Genomic DNA, 21,194 nt, shown 5'->3' with positions numbered 1-21,194 from the left:
GAAATAAAGAAAGCCTAAGAATGCTTTGCACAGCACTTTATAAAAGCATTGTTACATCTATACTCACATTTGGCAACTGATCCCACCACAATAAACCACATTTCTTGCTTTTGCATCTAAAAAAGTTTCACATGATCAGGCCTCTGAATAAACCAAGGCAAAAATGTCTGATATGTCTTACAAAATTGAAGAATAATAAAACTTTTTTACTTCAAAAATAACTTGCCAAAAATGTGCAATAATCATACATTCTGTCATTGTGATGTTTTTATTCACAATGTTGCAAGAAAAGTACATCATTTAAGTTTCAGATCAAACACAAGATTGACGTGGTGTGCGACGGTGCTTTCTGTTGGCTTGTGAAGCACTGCATTTTGGGATATGACCCCTTTTCCCTCCAGAGCAGTAAGACAGGAACCAAACCCGCACCGCACATCCCCCCACCACACACACGCACGCACGCAGGCACAGAAACACAAAAGAAACTAAACAAGTTCAAAAACACAAAAACAGGAAATTCTGATCCAATTTAAATATCCCTCAAAGTCCTCGTTTGCCATTGATACGACAACCCAAAATTAAATATTTACACTTCTAACAGTAAGACCCATTTTCTTTCATTTTCAGATTTATTTAAATTTTTATTTTACAAAAAAAAAAAAGGGCATAAAAAGAACTCTAATGCAAGTTACAAATTATCGATGCCGCAACGTAAAATAAACTTTATTTATATCTTCTCGTTTTCGCAGCTTTCCTAAGCCCCAGCGGAACTCTAAAAAGCAGGGCTGACGGGTGAACGTTGCGCGGAGCTGACAGGTGAGCGTTAAGCGGAGCATGCTCAGGGCCGTGGTGGCTGGCTCGGTCCGACCTCGCCGCTGGCTGGAACAAACGCCTTCTGCTCAGAGCCCAAACCCCCGGGCGGCCATTTTCTAGGTCCCTCGCTCACTCTGGCACGCAGACGCACGCGGCCACACCCGCACGTACGCACGTGCACATGCGCATACGTACGACAAACCGCGTATGCGCATACGTACGCAAACACATATGCGCGCATGCACGCGTATGCACGCGCACACGACTCCATGCAGATCATGCCGGTCAGGTTGCTCGACTTTCCCGTCGAAGGTCGTTTCACTCTCAAGCCATTCAACATCCACACGAAACACATCCTTAGATTAACTAAATTAAACACTTCTGCTGGGTCGAGTCTGCCAGTAGACACACCTCCGCCCCTCCCTCCCTCCCTCCCCTACCAATCAATAAAATTCATACAAGCAGGAATTAGGTGAGAGACTGTAAGAGAACAATATCTAATTTAAACGGTACGTTAGGGTAAAATTAATGGAAGGACTTCACAAGGTTGCAATTAAACTGATATCCCAAATTGTGGGGCAGCGGGGATTTTAAAACAATAATAAAAAAATTATTGCAGTAAAAATAAACAGATCGGAAACGCAGGAGGTAGGTATCCCTGCTGAACTCGGAACTGTTGCCACGGCGACAAGCGAGCCCGTCCGAATCCGAGCCTCCTGCTCGCAGAGAAGGCCAGGCCACCGAGGGTCACCTGAAGGGTTCGGGTTTCACCTGAGGGGGGAAGGGTGGGGGTGGGGGGACGGGATGGGGGGGGGGGGGGATCGCTCACAGCAGCGTCTCACCTGTGCGCGTTTTCATCAACGCTCAAAGAAAGGAGCCAGTGGAAGAGAGGAGAGATGACAGGGAGAGACGGAGAGAGGAAGAGAGAGAAAGAGAGCGAAAGAAAGAGATGGAGGCAGAGGGAGAAACAGCACGAGAAAGAGAAACAGCATGAGAGGCAGAGAGAGAGAGATAGAAAGAGACAGAGGGCGAAAGTGTGAGAAAGATAGAGAGAGAGTGAAGGTGATGATGTCATGGGGGCTGGGAGGTCCTGGGGAGGCCCCTGGGGGCCAGCGGGGGGCGGAGCCTCTGGCCGGGGGGGCGTCAGTCCCGTTTGGGCCCGCCCAGCGCCCGCAGGCGCTCCAGCAGAGGGGGGTGGGAGTAGTGCCAGGTGGAGAAGAGCCAGTCAGCCACGGGGAAGCCCAGGTTGTCCTTGTTGAGCTTGATGAGGGCGGAGTAGAGCTCCGAGGCACGGCCCATGGCCAGCGCGAAGGCGTCGGCCTGGAACTCGAACCGCCGGCTCAGCACCGTCAGGCAGAACGACAGCAGCTGCAGGAGGAGGGAGGCGGGGGTTACCCGCCGGGAACCAATCAGCTTCGCCCAGCATTTACAGTCACAATGGGCCACTTCAGGAGTTCCCGACAGGGGTGTCCGGTCTTTTCCGGAAAGGGCCGGTGTGGTGCAGGATTTTTGTTTCACTCCAGCACTACCACAGCTCCCAGCTAGCACTGGTCATTCTCACGATGTGGCTGCCATGTAGTGGCAATGTTACAACGCTGACAAAACATTCCAGTGACATTGTGACAACGTTCTGTGTTAGCTGCGCTTATTCTACTGATCAAGGTCTTGATTGAAGACCTCGATTTGTTCATTGGCTGAATAGGGTCAGCGAATAACCCCCGCAGTGTGACAGGCGATCAGCCAGTGATCAGCCAGCGATCAGCCACTACAGACACAGTTCCACTACTCACAATAAATATGCAAGTATCATTATTAGTAACTGCAGAATGATTAGCATGATTTTAATAATAAAATGTTACCTCGTTGTAGGGAGAGAAGATGAACTGGAAAATGATCATCAGGCCAATCAGAGTGGGCTGGCTGTCATGGAAACCGAAAGCCAGGAAGAGCTCTTTCCGACCAATCAGGACAGCGAACAGGAAAAAGCACAGGAAGGAGTTCATCTGTTTGGCACAGACAGAAAGAGAGGGCGGGAGAGAGAGGGGAGTTAGAAAGAGAAAGAGAGAAAAAGAGAGAGAATGTTACCATTACAATTTGCAGCTTAAAGATCTGAGAACCTCTATTCCATACTCTTCCAACTCTTATACTCATAAGCTCACTCTAAGCCCAAGCTAACCAATACATTTATATTCTACATTTAGCAGACAGAGAGCACCACGTGTATATGTGGACAGTGCAGTAACTGAAGCCTGGTTCCCAGGGCAAAACAGAGCTCTGTAACACCTAGCACACCTGGGACCGGAACCTACCTGTCTGAGAGCCCATGAGTGGGGCCTACCTGTCTGAGAACCCATGAGCGGGGCCTACCTGTCTGAGAGCCCATGAGTGGGGCCTACCTGTCTGCCTTAGGACGCGAGCAGGGCCTACGTGTCTGCTTTAGGACGTGAGTGGGGCCTACATTTCTGCTTCAGGACGCAAGCGGGGCCTACCTGGCTGAGAGCACATGAGCGGGGCCTACCGGTCTACTTTAGGACGCGAGAGGGACCTACCTGTCTGCTTTAGGATGCGAGCGGGACCTACCTGTCTGCTTTAGGACGCGAGCGGGACCTACCTGTCTGCTTTAGGATGCGAGCGGGACCTACCTGTCTGCTTTAGGACGCAAGCGGGGCCTACCTGGCTGAAAGCACATGAGCGGGGCCTACCTGTCTACTTTAGGACGAGAGCGGGGCCTACCTGTCTGCTTTAGGACGCGAGCGGGACCTACCTGTCTGCTTTAGGACGCGAGCGGGGCCTACCTGTCTGCTTTAGGACGCAAGCGGGGCCTACCTGGCTGAGAGCACATGAGCGGGGCCTACCTGTCTACTTTAGGACGAGAGCGGGGCCTACCTGTCTGCTTTAGGACGCAAGCGGGACCTACCTGTCTGCTTTAGGACGCAAGCGGGGCCTACCTGGCTGAGAGCACATGAGCGGGGCCTACCTGTCTACTTTAGGACGAGAGCGGGGCCTACCTGGCTGATGACGATGTTCTTGACGGTGTGGCCCAGTTTCCAGTGGCCCAGCTCGTGCCCGAGGACGGCCAGGACCTCGGGGTTGTTGCAGCCCTGCTTCTTATTCTGCGCAGGGGGGGTGAGAGAGGAGGAAACGCGTGAGGTCACGCATGTCCCATCTTATCCCACCACTGTGGTGCTTATCTGAGTGTAATGTTACTCAGAGGTAGCTTTAGCGGTGTTGCATGTGTGTGTGCGTCTGTGTCTGTGTGTCTGTGTGCGTGCGTGTGTGTGCGTGCGTGCGCAGGCGTGTGTGTGAGTGTGTGTGTGTGCGTGTGCCTGAGTGTTTGTCTGTGAGTGTGTCTGTGTTAGTGTGCGTCTGTGCGTGGCCTCTCCCTGACCTTAGGCTTGGGTTTGGGCTTGCTTTCGGCCTCGTTCTCCTCGCCTCGCTCGCCCTCCTCGTTGCGCTCGCCGTCGGCCCCCCCGGCCTTGTTGAGGGGGGAGTAGTCCTCCAGCAGCGTGTCGAACAGCACGATGCGCTTGTTCTTGAAGAAGCCGTAGAAGTAGGCGTTGCTGTGCGACGACCGCTTGGACCCTAGAAACGGCGGCACCGAAAACATCAGTTCCTCGTACTGCATCACGTTAGCCCACGCACTCGAACAGGAGAAATGCCAAACCAAGCACACAAGTGCATCCCAACAGCTTAACCAGAACAACAGGAACTACAGAAAAAATACACAGCTTCAGTTTATCATACAGTATGTTTGTACAAACCACTGAAGTCATATTTGCACAAGGAAAATCAGGTAATAATTAAACTGGGCAAAAAAAGAGTAAAAGTCTGACATCCCTAAGTGCAACATATCCGTCAGAGGAAAATTCCACAATGCTGAATTTCAACGTCTTTCCAATTAAAGACTTCTCTTTAGAGACTTTGGAATTGGCTAAATTTTCTGGACAGACTTTTTCATCCTTTCCACTAGAAAAGACATGCATCTTAGATGGCTTCAATAAATCAAACAATATAATAATCACTACAGGGGAAAAAACACACGGATAACCTATGAAGTGTGGTAAGATCACCTTCCACCACACACATGCGTAACCTGTAAAGTGTGATAAGATCACCTTCCACCCCACACACACGCAATCTATAAAGTGTGGTAAGATCACCTTCCACCACACACAATTGCATAATCTATAAAGTGTGGTAAGATCACCTTCCACCCCACACATGCGTAACCTGTAAAGTGTGATAGGATCACCTTACACCCCACAGATGTGTCACTGTAAATTGTTACCTTCCACCACGTAGACTTTGGTGAGAGGGAAGCTGATGGATCTGGCCATGCTCTCTATCTCCTCCTTCAGCTCGCCCTCTGGCAGCGGCGTGAACTTGTCAAAGAGGGGGGCGATGTAATCCGCATAGATAGTGACCAGCACCTGTATGACACACAGAGAGGGCAGTCACATGACCAGTCCCGCGTGAACGTGCGGTCCCGCGTGATCGTGCGGTCACACGACCTGCTCCACTGTACCGTGCGGTCACACGACTGTGTGATCACATGATCTGACCCACATGACTGTGCGATCTGTCCCATCCTGCAGCCCTTTTCCCAGGATCTTGTGTGTGTGTGTGTGTGTGTGTGTGTGTGTGCGGAAGGAAGACTCACCAGAGTGAGCCCCACAGTGAAGAAGACTCACCAGAGCAAACCGTGTAGTGAGGAAGACTCACACAGAGCGAGCCCCGTGGTGAGGAAGACTCACCAGAGAGACGGCGAGGGTGAAGAGCCAGGCGTAGATGAAGAAGTAGTCGCCGCCGATCTTTATGATGTGGAGCAGCAGTGCGGTGACGGGGAGGAGGATGCATTGCGTCACGGCGAACTTCTTCAGCGCGTCCTTCAGGAAGAAGCCAAGGGTCTGGGGGGGGGGGAGGGGGACAGGGCAGACAGGGTGAGGCGGTCAGTCACACACACACACACACACATCAGGGCCAGAGCCAATTCCATTTCAATTCACACAGCTCAGAACATGAGAACATAACAACTAAACAAAGACTGCAAAGTGTGTCCACATAGAAAATACAATGAAAACAGCAAAATGACAAATATAAATGTAAAACTAAATTACAGACAAAAAATGGATAAACAAGAAGATAACAGCAATTATAAAAACACCAGTTTAAACAGACAGGTTTTTTAAAGTTCTTAAGAAAACGTAAAACAGACTCAGCAGATCGGATGGTAAAAAGGGGGGGGGGGGGTGCCAAGACAAAATTTAATTTGTTCATTTGATAAAAACTGTATATTTATCTTCTCAACACATTAATTATTTTCCTGAATCAAAATGGAATTGGACCAAACACTAACAGACATACTATAAACATAGGAAGTCAACAAGGGGTCACACATTAGACTGTGTGTCACTGCAAACGGGGGATTCTGTCCTGCATTCAGGCACAGTCCTTGTACCCTTGAGCAAGATACTTAAGGTGAACTGCTTTAAAAAACATCCAGCTATAAAAATGTATTGTATGTTGTTGTTGTTATTATTATTATTATTATTATTATTATTATTATTAATTATAATAATAAGAAGAAAAAGAAGAATAAGGATCAGAGTGGCTGCCAGTAGCCTCAGTGTACGCGTGGCGTGAACACACCTGCTGATTAAAGCCATGCTTCTCCTCAATGATGAAGGTGTTGTACAAGCTCCAGGGAAGGCCCGTGAAGGCACTGAAGAGTGTAGCCAGCATGAGGAAGACGAGGGACTGAGAGATCTGGGGAAACAAGCAGGCCACGGAGAACTTCAGGACACACGTTCCTGGAGACAGAACATTCATGGTTCCTTCCACTGGGGAAGCAAGCAGCTGACCAGACATACATTTAATGACTCCACAGAGAAGACACACTTCATTAAACACGTTTTTTTTTACCAATTCGATCTTTTCACCTGTCAATAAATGTAATAACAGAATTCACATCCATCCTAGAGAGGATTAGATAGAGGACTGGTTATACCCACTGAACTGTAATGAATTGCTTCTACCCAAAAGATTCGACTTGCACTCACCTCATACTCGGGCCCCAGTCCAAATCGCGCCATCACAGCTCCAGACACGCTCCAGAGGAACGGGATTCCGCCCAGCAGCAGGATCAGCTGCGCAAACACCATAGCAACCGTTTAATTCACAACGGCCCACGCTGCCAGGACACAATATTGAGGCATTGCAAGTAACAACGATCCTAAGTAGTGTACACTGAGCGGTGTACGTCATGTGTACCGGATTGTTTTCATTCATAATCTTTAATTACCCATTGTCAATTTGCAAGCCGACAATAGGAGACCAGGTTGTCAACTGTCAGAGAGCTGTGCTCCAAAGCGTATGCCCACTTCATTTAATGCAGCTTAAGTACTTTAAATCACTCGGCTGACGCTACCCACCGTTCCCTCGGTCTCGGAGTAAAGTCCAGACCAGAAACCGAAGTTGCTTTTGTCCAGTTGGTAGAGGCGCGATTTCTCGAAGGTGTCCGAGTCCATGATCTTCCCCAACTCCACCGGAACACGAGTAGTCGACTTGTATATCCTCCGCTAAGGTTTTAAAAGTAATCATCTTCAAATCGAACTAAACAAATCCGGTCACTTATACATTTTTAAACAACCAAACACCAATATTACATTCGGCAAACTCGCGTTTTCCCACTGCGTAGAACAAACTATTTACGTGTCCACGAAGCGGCTACCTCAAATTCAGCTCAATCTAAATCTAAACCTACCTTAGAAGTCACGAAACGCTACATCTGAAATTTAATATACATTTTTTAATATTATTCAAATCACGTGATTTTAAAAAGTGACGTTGATCTTTGATAGTGATCATGCAGCAAACGCGCTAAGGTTAAGAAGCAAGGTAGGCTAACTAAGCAAGGTGATGTCTGATGATGGTAGCCAGTCTAGCTAATGATCCAACGATATAACGTTGGCTCGTGTCACGAAACCGCTCCCTTTTGAACTTACCTGTCTGTGGGCTAGATAGGCCTCCCATAGATACACTGTCCATGAAAACACCAGAACGGCATAAAATATCTTATTTTCGATAGAAAGTTCAGATATTGTTTGAAGCATCTTTCACTTCGCTAAGGGTGCTTTCCCTTCCTGCTAGTCCGCTAGGTCTTCCAATGTTCTCGCAAAATAGGCTACACGTTTCCCAGTCTCACCAAAATGTTTCTTAAGAGTCAAAGACCTGAGCTTGGCGTGTATTTTTGCAACAGGATTTTGCATACAATCATTTAGATGAAAATATATTTTAAATATCCACACATTTATGAAAAGACGGCTTATTTTATAGCTAACAATGACAACTCATGCTATTTCTCTTCCCGTTTCCATTCATGCTAGTAGCCAGTTCTGTACGTGTTTCGGTCCCCACCTACAACTAGTGCACCAACAACTCCGTTCCGTTACACAAGAAACTGGTTCCTACCAGCTAATTAAGTGATAATCAGTGAACGTTTTTAGATCGAAACGTGGACCTTTTTATTTGCTAGTCATTTATGGCCAGATACATTAACGATTAATTTATGCTTGGATGCTTTAACATGTCAGAATAATCACAACATTTAATAGTGCCACATTATTTATGCGTTTCAGTAGCCTACAAAATAATTTATAGAAATATACTTTTATATTTTTGAATTTTTTAATGTTTGATTGCTAACTAGAAATATAAATGTTTTTGTCAAGTCTGCTATGTTTACCGACAATTAACCATACTTCCGAAGAAAAAAGTATCGCTGTTATTCCTGCGGATTCCGAATTCTGCACTTGTAATGTATTCTGGAACGCGAACGCGGCTTGCATTCGATCAACTGTATAATTCTTTGTTTACACTTTGAACTAACTGCAGAGACCCCATGACGACCAAAGCCCCAGCAAACCTGCGTTTGGGCTATTGCTAGGCAACACTAAACAACACAAGGCCAGCTTCGTTCAAAATGGACGAGTTTCAATCAGAGGAGGTAAGAAATGTTAATTTACCATTGCTGTTAAGAAACGGTATTTCTTTGGGACGTTGCATGCCTAGTGTTCATGATTTTACCGTGGGTAAATACAATTAGGGACGTTTTTTTTTTTGGCAAACTGATTTCTGAGGTAGGGGTTGCTGGGTGCAGCTGTACAAGTAAACAAAGTTTCTGCAAACAAGTAATTTAAATCTTTAAAAAGATAGAGTTAAAATCACACTTTATAGCTAAGCATAATAAATTCAGCTAAATAAGTGTGCTACATTTTTTTCTCATGTTCCAGACTGCGTTTGCTGTCGATGAAATCACCGACATCATCAAAGAAGTACAGTATCTACCGAAAATTACATCGAAATCTCCTCGTTTCACCATAATTTCTTGAATCTCCATTATTATGTTTAGCATAGTTGCAACGTCTGGAGTCATTTATGTTTTAAAATATCAAACGCATTGCACCGCGTGTTTCAAATCAATGTTCTATGCTGACAGGCGGTGGAGACCACAATCGGCAATAGCTCTTACCAGCACAATCGAATTAACCAGTGGACATCGAGTGTGGTGGAGGCTAGCCTGAATCAGCTGACCAAACTGGGCAAACCCTTCAAATACATTGGTGAGCCGCCATAACCTGGCGCGGTACCTCCCTCCCCCCTTATTCCCCTTCCCAACATGCAGAAATGTAGCCAGTACCATAATAGGCGTAATATTCGTATTTTTGACGTAAATGGATACTTTAACATATAGCAAATGTCAGTTTACTTTTAGGCTGTCTTTCGCCTGGCAGTCCGTGCTTGTCTAGAGGTCATTCCTTAAGTGGAGAACACCGTGTTTGTCTGAATAGTCTTGGCAGGAGTGCCACCAGGGATTTTGGGGCCCAGTGGAAAGATCTCACATTGGGCCCTGTCACCCCAGAAAATCCTGTGTTGTAATATTTTTTGAGGCTGAGCACTTAAAAAGGTTCAGATAAGTGTTTCAGGAGTTGTGCGACATGCGCTTGGGAGAACTTGGTAATCAGTTTGCATATAGCCTACACCTCATCAGAGAGAAAGTGAGAGAGAGAGAGAGAGAGAAGGTATGACATGTCTTCCCCCCCCACCCCCCCCCCCCCCTTTCCAGTGACCTGCATCATCCTACAGAAGAATGGGGCGGGGCTACACACCGCCAGCTCCTGCTTCTGGGACAACACAATGGACGGTATGCAGGGGGTACTCGTTTATATCCTATGGGACAGCGGGGTCACCATTTCTACACGTCTAAAACAAAAGCCAGCAGCCACACTAACCCTTTTCAGATATGATTGGACATGTATGTATTTTTTTTTTTTTTTTACTTTTCAAAACTACTACAAGCACTTTTGCTTTTATTTGAATGTCAATGGAAAATACTGTTTACATATGTTTCTAAACCCCTCCCACAACACAGAAATGGGTCCTGACCCAGTTCGATATGGTATTAAAAGGGGTCAAACTCATCACTGTTCTACCGTTTTCAACCAGCAGGGGGAAGCAGTCACATTCCATTCCAAAGTTGCTTCCCATTACAAGCGTTATTGGAGGACATTTTAAATCAAGTACTTGAGATAAAAATAGAATTCCAGAAGTTGAAACAAAGGACAGGGAACACTGACAACAAAAAAAACTAATGAAAGAATTTTTTTTTTTTTAATTGTGTGGAATTTTTACTTACTTGGGTCTTTTAGTTACTTGGGTCTTTTAAGACAAGTTATCGTAGCTTATTCTTCCCCCTAGTTTGACTTGGCATAAGCTGGGTCAGAATAATGTTCACTACGTGAACTAAACTGTTTTCCTTTCTATAAATAGCTGTACGAAATGAGTATTGTACCTTATCGAACCTATGTTTTGTAGTTGTTTCAAAGACCATGATATGCACTTTTGTACGTCGCTTTGGATAAAAGCGTCTGCTAAATAAATAAATGTAAATGTTAAGACGCTGGAAATTAGCACACACCAAGGGTTTGAGGTTGGAGTTTGAGATCCCCATCATAAGGACTGTTTAGGAGAGTTATCCCTTCACCATTTTCCCCAACTTTACAAAACCTTGTTTTTTTTTTGTCTGTTTGTTTGTTTGTAGGAAGCTGCACAGTGAAATGGGAGAACAAGACCATGTACTGCATCGTCAGTATTTTCGGGCTTGCCATCTGAGGGACCCCACCACCAAGCTTTCCTCAGGGGGGGGGGGGGTAACCCTGATCCCGGAGCACCAGAGATGTTTATGGTTTTCCTTCCACCCGGAAAAGGTCAACTGAGGTCAATTCCATTTCAGATCAGATCAGTCAATTGAAGAAATTAATTTAAATTCTGTCGATGATGAAAATTTGAAAATTGACTGAAAATTGCCCATAAAGTATCTGTAAGGATTACTCATTACAGCCCCCCCCCCCCCACGACAAACTGTAACACCTTCAAAAAGCGGTACAGCTTCAAGATAAGGACGTTAGTCCTTATCAGCAAGGCCACCGTAAAGTGTGATTTAAATGGACTGCATTTATATAGCGCTTTTATCCAAAGCGCTTTACAATTGATGCCTCTCATTCACCCATTCACACACACACTCACACACCAATGGTGAAAGGCTGCCATGCAAGGTGCCAATCAGCTCGTTGGGAGCAATTAGGGGTTAGGTGTCTTCGACACGCCCAGGGCGGGGGATCGAACCGGCAACCCTCCAATTGCCAGACAACCTCCTGACCTTACCTCCTGAGCTATGTCGCTATGCATAGCTATGTATTTAATTAAAACGCACATCCTGGACCACCAGGGCCTTTCTGAACGCTTAGGATCGGCTGCGATTTGGATTTACGTCCCCGTCGCGTCTTCCGACTTCAGTTATCACACGGCCCGTCGTGGAATGGGGCCTCGCGGTGGTCCCCCACGGCGGGAGAGGAGTACTGTACGTCCCGTGAAAAGGTCCCGCTCGCGACCGACCAAAACCCACCAAGTGCCACAGGAACTCTTATGGGATCACATCTTTGGGGGGGGCGGTAGATTTACACTTCTGTGCAAACCTTTCGATACAATGTGCCATGTTATTTTTAAAAGTGCCAATACAGTTATGCTGGGGATGATCATTCAAAAAGAAATCCAGGGGGGAAAAAAAAGAAATAATTTTTACTGTGAATTCAAAGGAGTCTTTACTGTTTGCACAAAGAACTACATTGCAGGGGAAGGGAAGGGGTGAACCGTAACTGGCCTAAAGGATAAAAATGCCCAGATAAAACAGGAAATGGTCCAGTGCACAGTCAGCACAGCATTTTAAATGGCAATAACGTGTCATCGCTGATTGGCGTTGATCAAGTGTGTTAGGTCACGTTTAGGGGCGTGTACTTCTGTAACTCAAACTGCTATTCAGTGAACACTAATGCTAAATTATGTGATCAAAAAAAAAAATGTTACCAACGTTGATTTTATGCAGAGAAATTATACGATCAAGAAACTGTGTTCACTTGTTTTTGTAGTCATTTTTGTGTGTGCAGTAAAATAGGTTCACAAGCTTGGTCCTCTCCCAGTAGCATCTGGAAAATGTCTACTTCTGCAGTGATCCATTCTGGGGGATGGGGGACCAAATTAGTCTTTCATTTTCACCTAAAATAACAAATTATTTGCCTTCAGTTATTTTTTAAAATGTAGCCTTTTGATTATTAACTATACAAATGTTTTATTTTTTTAACATATTTATGGGACATGAAGTAGCTTTTGAAATGCATTATGGATGAAACAGCCACAACAATATTTCTGCCATCACCATGTGGGGGTGAGTTCAGCATTTTTAAACATGGGGTGGGAAAAAAAAACAAAAAAAAAAACAGGGCAGGCAAGCACGCACGCACGCACACACACTCAATATATTTAATGTTAACACATTCACACATTCCTGTAAAGGTCCACGTTGCCTCTGTATCGCACGTAACCGGTGCACGATAATGTGTTAAGTCGGGCTTGTTCTTGTTTATGTACCAAGAGACTGTACAAGGCCCCTTTCTTTCTCCACAAGCACTGCAGTAGCTCACTTTATGGTTTCTGCTCTTAAAGAAAATGGCCGTTTCACCTTCGTTTTCACTGAATAAACCACCCCACGAATGCTGTAAATGCCCATGAAATAAAATCCATCTCTCCAAAAATGAAAAGCAACACTTTTGTCCAAGTTTAATCGTTTGTAACGCTGGAATAAAAATCCTTTTGAAAAGTACACAAGTCTGGTATAAAGATGGCCTCCATTAACACAGCCAGAGTATAATTATGCCTTTTTTCTTCTGGGCGTGCAAAAACACCCGACCTGTCCTCTCAGACACAGCCAAGCCAACCGTGACAAAAAAACTGTATAAAACCATGCAATTGAGTGTTTTAGTTTAGCACCATTTCACTGAATCGTTTATTTGAACTTGTTTGTGGAAAACAAAACAAAACAAAACAAAAAAAGACAAAAACTTGTGGTTTTTTTTTTTTGCTGACAATCCATTTACAAATCTTCTATGAAAGCTCTTATCTATGCGTGGGTCTACTGACAGGTGTTTTCTAGTTCATATTAAAGTACCAATGCAGCACCTCTGTGTATACTGCTATGGGTTAATGTTAAAGGTCCTTCTGCAAAAAAAAGTCACCTTCTGAAAAGTATGGCGTGAAAAATAAGGCTATAAAAATGTTACACAAAAAAAAAAAACATATTAAGCTTGACTTAAAAAAAGAGGCGTTCTATAATTTGATATGCTGTATGGTTTGCTGTTTTAAGTGCGGCGTGACCAATGATAAACATCTCGTAGGTCACATGGGTGTCTTGATCTGTTTAGAGACATCGTGTTTCTTTCATGTGTAAATTTTATGGTGTATGGTGAATACACTTTGGCTGCAAAACATTTCCTTTTGCCAACAGTAGCCCTCTTATAGCCGAAACGTGGTGGTTCAGGACTGGCTTTAGACCAGTCAAACTCAACCACAGTTGGGGGAGGGAGGGGGGGGGGAAGGCTTAGAAATGCTGACTGGGTCTTTGGAAACATCAAGACTTATGTTCAGCACACTATACAACATATCAAACTTTAGAAATTTACCACCAGAGGTTTATCCACCCAAGATAAAAAAAGAACACTTCATATTGGCTAGAAAAACAAATACGCAAAACATCCCACAAAGTACACAGGGGGGGAGTCGTTTTAACTCATAATATATTTGAAAGTGGAGTAATTTTTACTCAAATACATACTTAGAAAAGTGAGTACATTAAAGATATATCCACCGCCTCTAGTTTTTTAGGGGGATGTATAACGTCTGAATTAGCCATTAAGAGCTCCAACAAACGGGGCAACGCTTCAGTCACCCGCACGGTAACCGATACTTTAGAAACCCCCCCCCCCCGCCCCCCCAAAAAAAACACAAACGCCCAGAACATGAGCATAACGATACTGATTCAGGAAAAGTTGACCCATTTTTCATACCAAGAAAATGTACAGGGCAGCACTGATAATTAAAACTTCTACAAAACATCTGTTAGTAGATCTTTCATCTTTCTATACATGTATAAACTTATACCTGCTATATTTCAATTAAGGTACTTGAGCTTTTCGAAAGTTTGGCAATTTATAAGAGCAATAACAATAATAATAATAATAATAATAAACCACCATAGTAGTAACAATAGAAAAAAATACTGGAAGTCTCTTAATGTTTGACACGCAAAAAAAAAAAAAAAAAAAAACATTGTTCATAGGCTAAATAGTTCGGGCGAGGAGGAGTTAGGAACTGGCGCGGAGGACCAGCTTCTCGGTCTTTTTGGCGGGGAACAGGTCGAGCAGGGACGAGGCGGAGAACTTGGACCGCTCCAGGACCACCACGGGCCTGAGGTACTGCAGCTGCTTGATGGCCAGGTCCCCGCAGCCGGTCAGGGCGCGGTCCAGGATGGAGCGCAGGTTCTGCACCGAGGCGTACTCCCCGGCGCAGAGGAGGGGCTCCAGGGGCGAGGGGCGGCGCCGGCGGCTGCGGGTGACGGTCACCGTCAGCCCCCGCCGGCTGTTCTCCTTGACGGAGCGGCCGCGGCGGCGGGGGTCCCGGCATCGCCGCGGCGACGCCGCCGCCGGGGGCTCGGCGGCCGCCCGGTGACGGTTGCGGTGGCGGCGGTGGTGGCGGTGGTGATGGTGGAGGTGGGAACCCCAGGCCCCGCCCTCCCCGAACTGCTCCTCCTTGTTTTGGTTCTCCTGGATGAACTTGAGGAAGGACGACTCGAAGCCCATGGGCTTGTAGGCCGCCAGGTCGAAGGGGCGCGGCGGGGGGGCGTGGGCCGGCGACGGGACTGGCTGGCGCGGGGGCGGGGCCTCGGGCGGCTCGCTCTTGCACTTGAGCGGCGGGCAGGTCGGGGCGTCGGGGCCGTTAGCGTCAGCGCTAGCGCTGGACGCCGTGCGCCCGCACTCTTGGTCAGGAGGGTCCGTCGGGGGCTCGTCCGGGGTGAACCGGAGAGTGGCGGGCGGGGAGAGGTCAACGGGGGCCGGGGCCGAGGAAGGCGCTGGGGTGTGCGGGCTCCGGGCGAGCGGGGGCCGCTGGTCCTCCGCCGGGTCTCCGCGGCGACCGTCTCTCGGCAGCAGGTCGTCGGCGCCCACGGTGGCGTCGCTCTCGGCCGCCGACTCCTCCCCGCCGGGACCGGGGGGCCCGGGCGCGCCCGGGGGGTCCGCCTCGACGGAGTGAAGGCTCATGGGGAGCGACAGGCCCCCCGGGTTCTCCGGCTCGGCCTGGTACTCCACCTTCAGCACGCCGTGGGGCGCGCGCGCCGCGGAGGAGAGCGCCGACCTCCTCTGGATGAGCTCCTCCAGCCGCTCGGCCGTGTTCACCAGCGCCCCCTGGCTGGAGGCGAAGACGTGGCAGGGCATGCGGTGGCAGGTCAGGTAGTGGCGGCGCATGCTGCTCTCCACGGTCAGCACCGAGTCGCAGCCCTGCACCATGCAGGGGTAGGCCACGGGCAGGCAGCGGTCCTGGCACATCTGCAGCGCCTCCTCCTGGGTGCGGTACACCAGCTTCAGGTCCCTCTTCCGGAGGCGGGGGGCCTTCGGGACTTCCTCCTCCATGGGTTCTTCCTCCGTGTTCTCCCCCGTGCCCTCCTCCTCCTCCTCCTCCTCTTCCTCCGCCCTGAGGGCCTCCTGAGACTTGGGGCAGCGTCTCAGCGAGTGCCTGAGAGGTAGCTTGGGCGTGTTCTTCTTCAGCGGCGATGGCGGCTGCTGCTGCTGCTGCTTTTTCAGCGCGGCGCTGATGATCAGCTTCTTCTGGCAGCCGCTGGCCGCCCCGTCCCTCTTGTGCGCGTTCTGCAGCCGCAGCACCACCGAGTCGTAGTAGTCGCAGTGCCGGTAGAAGACGTGCTTCATGTAGCTGGAGTTCTGCGAGAAGACTCGCGTGCAGCCCTCGAACCTGCAGCGCACCTGCTGCTGCTGCGGGGGAGCCGGCGCCCCCTGTGGCGGCTGGCCGCGGTGCACGTGGCTGGTGTGCCGCAGCAGGCTGCTGTACAGGTGGTAGGTGGCGGCGCAGTCGCCGTAGCTGCAGCGGAACTGCGGGATGGGCTCCTCGGAGCTGGGCGGGGTGGCGGGCTCCGCCCCGCGTCCGGGGACCCTGGGGGGCGTCTCCGGGGGCGACGGCGGCGGCGGCGGCGGCTTGTCGCCGTGCTGCCGGCGCCGGTGCTGCCACAGGCCGGAGCTGTTGTGGAAGTGCTTGCCGCAGCCCTTGTGCGTGCAGTGCAGGCGCTGGGGCTTCGCCGACGCGGCGGCGGCGCCGTCCGCCTTCCGGACCCCGGCACCGCGCCGAAGCTCCAGGTCCTCCTCCAGGCACAGCTGGGCGCGGTTGTAGCGGTGCACGGCCTGCAGGTGGCGCACCAGGCCACTCTGGCGGGTGAAGGCCGAGCCGCAGTCCTTGTGCACGCAGTGGTAGGGCTTGTGGTACTTGGTGAGGATGTAGCACAGGTTCCCCTTCGCCACCAGCCGCCGGCTGCCCCGCCCCTCCCCTCGAGAGGCCCGCTCCTCCTCCTCCACCTCCTCCTCCTCCTCCGCCCCCCGGTGGTCCCGCAGGGCCGGGGGGGCGGGCTTGGCGGCGGGCTTGGCGCTGGTCTTCCTGCCCTTGTCGCCCGGCCTGACGACGCCGTTCTCGCGCTCCGACTGCAGCATCCAGATGCCGCCCTTCTCCTTGGGCCTCTTCTGCCGCCGCCAGGCGTTCGCGGTCCGCCGCTCCTCCTTCGCCGGCGGCGGCGGCGGCGTCTTGCCCGCCTGCCTCTTCTGCGGCGGGTGGCCCTGCCTGGCGCCGGCGCCGGCCCTGGCCCGGGCGGGCGGCTCCGGCGCCTTGCCCTCCTCGCGCCTCCTGGAGGAGCAGCTCATCTGCTCCACCAGGGACTCGCTGACCTGGTGCACCTGCATGTAGTGCAGCCGCAGCTCCGACTTCTGCCGGTAGCACCGGGGGCACAGGTGGCAGCGGAAGGGCTTGAAGGCGTTGGACCTGAAGACGGCGATGCCCTTGACGCGCTCGCGCGAGAAGCCGTGCTTGCGCAGGTAGTGGCCCTTCAGCGCGTTGCTGGTCACGCTCTTGAACGCGCAGCCCCTGACCTCGCAGCCGTACGGCTTGGTGGAGGGCTGCACCAGGAAGTCCGAAATCCGCCGGGTCGCCGGGGGCCGCTCGGGGGACGAGGGCGGCGAGGGGGAGGGGGGCGGCGAGGGCGGCGGCGACGGCGCCCGCTTCTCTGCGGCGGCGGGCGCGGGTTTGGGCGCGGGTTTGGGCGCAGCCTTCTTCCGCGACGCCCTGGCGGCGGGGGCGGGGCTGGCGCCGGCACTCGAGGCGGGGGGGCAAGACACCGGCGTGACGGAAGACCCTGAGATAGGCTGGCGAGGATGGCACGGCGAGCTCCGGGGGCTGGGGGCCCGCAGGCTGAGCCGCCCGAGGCCCAGCAGCACGTCCTTTAGGGAGTCCTCGATCGGCGGCGGGCTCGACGGGGGCGGGACGAGGGGTTTGTGGGGTTCTGCAGCGGGCGAGCAGGACCCCTCCCGACCCGCGCCTTGGGCGGGGGGGCAGCCGGGTCCCTGCGGGCTCTTGTCGGCGCCCCCCGGCTCGATTTTGACGTCCCTCTCCCTCGTCCTCGGGCCCCTGGCCTTGCCCGGCCGTTTGGGCCCCCTCCTCTCCGATTCCATCTGTCCCGGGTGCGCGCACCTCAGGTGCCTCTGCACCTCGCTGGCCTGCGCGAAGGTGCGGCCGCAGCTCTCGAAGCCGCAGGTGAACTTCCTGCCGTCGAAGCAGACCGCCACGCAGGTGAGCGTGCCCCGCGGCTCCTTCAAGGAGGAGGAGGAGGAGGAGGGGGAGGAAGAGGAGGAGGACGTGGTGGTGGCGGCGGTACCGGTCGCAGGGGAGTCCCCGCCCCTTCGCCCGGGCGGCTCCTCCGGGACGCCCTTCCTGGCGCCGGCCGGCTCGTCGGCGAAGGGGTCCGGCGGCCTCCTCCTCTCCTCGCGCTGGGCGGCGAAGTCCTGCTCGCTGAAGGCGATGCCGTGCGAGGCCAGGTGGCGCAGGAAGTCGCGCTTGGAGTAGTAGAACTTCTTGCAGCCGGCCCCCGTGCAGCAGTAGGCGGCGTCGCGGAAGTGCTGCGCCTCGTGGTGGTAGAGCTGGCCCAGGTCGCAGAACGCCAGGCTGCAGCCGCGCAGCTGGCAGCGGTAGCTGAGCCGGAAGCCGTGGCCCTGCTTGTGGCTCAGCAGCTGGTTGGTGGTGTCGAAGCGGGCGCCGCAGCCCGCCACCGCGCACGTGTACGGCCGCTCGCCGCGGTGCGCCCGCCGGTGCCGCCGGTGGTGGTAGGCGGTGACGAAGTGGCGGCGGCAGAAGGTGCACTTCTCCCGCCGGTCCTTCATGGCCAGGTAGTGGCGCGCGTTCTCGTCGCCGTGGCCGCCGCCGTGCTCCGCCTTCAGGTGCACGCTCAGGTACTTGAACTGCCGGAAGTTCTTGGCGCAGCCCGTGGCGGGGCAGGGGTACACCTCGCGGTCCTGCAGCTGGAAGTGGGCGTCGATGTACTCGAAGGTGACGTGGTCGTCGTCGGCGGGGGCGGGCCTCCTGGGCCGGGGCAGGGCGGCGGCCTGCTCCAGCAGGTGCTCCAGCACGTCCGGGTCCCGCGTGGACCGGTAGTACATGAGCAGCGACGGGTCCAGGCCGATCTCGCCGGGCTCCAGGGCGTCGTCCAGCTCGTCGTCCTCCTCCTCCTCGTCGTCCTCCTCCTCCTCCTCCTCCTCCTCGTCCAGCCCCCTGCGCGGGTTGGCCCTCCTCTTCACCGCCTTCCTCTTCCTCTGCGGCGGCCGCCGGCGCGCGGGCATCTGGACGTGCTCGCTGGTGTGCGCGGCGAACTCCTGGCGGGCGCGGAACTTGCGCAGGCACACGGGGCAGGTGTAGACGCCGCCCTCCACGTGCTTGCGCGAGTGGTGCAGGATGCGCGCCTCGATCACCTCCAGCCGGCAGATCAGGCAGAAGAACTTGTACTTCTGCCAGCGCAGGTAGCGCTCCGAGGTGCCGGGCGCCGCCTTCTTGGGGGGCGTGGCCTTCGGGGCGCCCGCCGCCTCCTTGTCCTCCCCCTGGGCGCGCTTCTTCGCCTCGCTGCCGCCGCCGGCCTTTGACCTGCCGGGCTCCTCCCTCCTCGCCACGGCGTCTCCGCGCGGCTCCTCTTTCACCTCCACCTCCTGCGCCTCCTCCTTCTGCGCGTCGCGCCGACCCATCTCCCTGCAAACTCCTGCTCCTCCCTCATCGACCGCCGGCCCTTCCTCCTCCTCCTCCTCCTCCTCCTCCTCGGGCTCGGGCTCGGGCTCGGGCTCGACCCCCAGGAGGCGCAGGCAGTGCCGCTTCAGCGTCTTCCAGTCCCAGAACTCGGGGTCGAAGGGCCAGTGGGCCTTGAGGGCCAGCAGGAGCTCGCAGCGCAGGCTGTTGGGCACCGGCGCCGGGTGCTCCTCCTGCCGCTGGTCTGGGCGGAGGTGCAGCTCCTCCAGGGAGGCGTAGGCGGCCTGGGAGGTGCAGAGGAGGAACTCGGTCAGCTGGCAGGCCCGCCGCACCTCCAGGTCGTCCGGCAGCAGGCAGGCCACCGTCTTGCAGACGGACGTCTTGGTCTCGGGGTCCTCCAGGCGGGGGAGCTGCAGGGCGCGGACGCAGAGCTCCACCGACGCCGCCACGCCCAGCTGCTCCGCCTGCGCACACAGGGGTCAGGGGTCAGGGGTGAGAGAGAGTGAGCGTGCGCACTCCAAAACAAGGCTTACCGTTAAGCTACCAGAGTCACGTTAGGGGGAGGGGGGGTGGGGGGATTTATTTTAAACCTTCACGCTTACTAGTACACCCAAGGATAAAGTGATGATTTTAATTTTATTACCCCCGGCCACCCCTCACCCCCGTTTAAAGGGAGCAGCAACAGGGTAGCGGGACGGGCCTATAGGCACAGGAAACAGGAAACAGGAAGGCCCCTCACCTCGGTCTGGATGACGCGCACCAGGAAGAGCAGGTGGTAGACGGTCCTGGCGATGGCGCCCAGCTGCAGGCAGTGCTCCAGGAAGGACTCCAGAGATGGCTCTATCCTCCTCTGGAGCTTGCTCCAGAACAGGGTCAGCTCCCTGGGGAGGGAGAGAGAGGGAGGGGGGTGGGAGAGAGAGGGAGCGAGAGAGTTAAAATAGCTCAGAAACACAGATCTGGCAGTGTCTGAATTTCCGTTCTTGGCCTTGTGGGGACCAGCAAAAGGTCTCCACAAAGATAAATTTTCCTCATCTTTCTATCCTTGTGAGGACATTTGGTTCCCACAAAGATAGTATTACAAGTTCACAGACACTCACACACACACACACAGACACTCACTCTCTCACACACACACTCACAGACACACACTCTCTCACACACACACTCACCAGGAGCAGTAGATGCTCTCTTGCTGGAGCTGCTGGGTGAGGAAGGTGGTGCAGAGGATGAAGGCCAGGTTCTCCTGTCCCTCCGTCTCCAGGTTACAGATGATCTCCAGCACCTCCTTTCCGTCCACTCTGGAGATCTGCTCCGCAAAATACACACACACACACTGCGTAATTAAGAGATCTGCTCCAAAAAAAACACACACACACACACACTCACCGCAATGTAAATATTCGCTCCACAAACGAACACACACCTCAAAACACAAAGTGGCATGCCGCAAATTAAGAGATCTGATTTATGAACCAGTAGGTGTGTGTGTGTTGGTGTGAGAGAATGTATGTGTGTGTGCTGGGGAAAAGGGGGATTGGGGGGGGGGGGGGGGGGGGGTTGGAGTCGACTGTAAAATTTGCGCTTCTCAATCAAAGATGGTCTCTCTTCTCTCAGTCTCTCTCACTCCTCCTCTCTTCTTTCTACTCTTTCCATCCCCTCCC

At 52.4% G+C, this 21,194-nt stretch overlaps 3 protein-coding genes across 4 annotated transcripts in view; 1 reads left to right on the top strand and 2 right to left on the bottom strand.

Moving 5' to 3' along the window:
• Nucleotides 1-245: 245 nt before the first annotated feature.
• On the bottom strand, nt 246-8,331 carry zmpste24 (zinc metallopeptidase, STE24 homolog). Its single transcript, XM_035392476.1, has 10 exons — nt 7,818-8,331; nt 7,245-7,391; nt 6,873-6,959; nt 6,463-6,579; nt 5,568-5,720; nt 5,102-5,243; nt 4,202-4,395; nt 3,822-3,926; nt 2,673-2,816; nt 246-2,181 (listed from the first exon to the last, which is right to left on the bottom strand). Exons 1-10 carry the CDS (start codon nt 7,923-7,925, stop codon nt 1,957-1,959), a joined length of 1,422 nt encoding a protein of 473 aa, XP_035248367.1. The 5' UTR covers nt 7,926-8,331; the 3' UTR covers nt 246-1,956.
• A 351-nt stretch (nt 8,332-8,682) lies between these two features.
• Nucleotides 8,683-11,171, top strand: LOC118230232 (dynein light chain Tctex-type 1-like). 2 transcript variants are annotated; one of them, XM_035423071.1, is made up of 6 exons: nt 8,683-8,818; nt 9,105-9,146; nt 9,311-9,434; nt 9,938-10,015; nt 10,913-11,007; nt 11,050-11,170. In XM_035423071.1, the coding sequence occupies exons 1-5, from the start codon at nt 8,795-8,797 to the stop codon at nt 10,981-10,983; spliced, it is 339 nt and encodes a 112-aa protein (XP_035278962.1). In that variant the 5' UTR covers nt 8,683-8,794; the 3' UTR covers nt 10,984-11,007; nt 11,050-11,170. The 2 variants fall into 2 exon arrangements, with proteins under 2 accessions (XP_035278962.1, XP_035278953.1); XM_035423062.1 differs by having other exon boundaries at nt 8,684-8,818; nt 10,913-11,171.
• Nucleotides 11,172-12,959: 1,788 nt separating this feature from the next.
• The window catches only part of rlf (RLF zinc finger), a 29,202-nt gene continuing 20,967 nt past the window's right edge, over nt 12,960-21,194 (bottom strand). Inside the window, exons 6-8 of the mRNA XM_035423038.1 lie at nt 20,703-20,839; nt 20,273-20,414; nt 12,960-19,997 (exon numbers count right to left, since the gene is read on the bottom strand). Of these exons, the coding sequence (XP_035278929.1) occupies nt 14,565-19,997; nt 20,273-20,414; nt 20,703-20,839 (5,712 nt within the window). The 3' untranslated portion in view covers nt 12,960-14,564. The remainder of the gene's footprint in view (nt 19,998-20,272; nt 20,415-20,702; nt 20,840-21,194) is intronic.

Source organism: Anguilla anguilla, chromosome 1 (assembly GCF_013347855.1).
Source record: "Anguilla anguilla isolate fAngAng1 chromosome 1, fAngAng1.pri, whole genome shotgun sequence".
Lineage (NCBI taxonomy): Eukaryota > Metazoa > Chordata > Actinopteri > Anguilliformes > Anguillidae > Anguilla > Anguilla anguilla.
The sequence above is the reverse complement of the archived record's forward strand: the minus strand, read 5'-3'. Positions and strand labels throughout refer to the sequence as shown.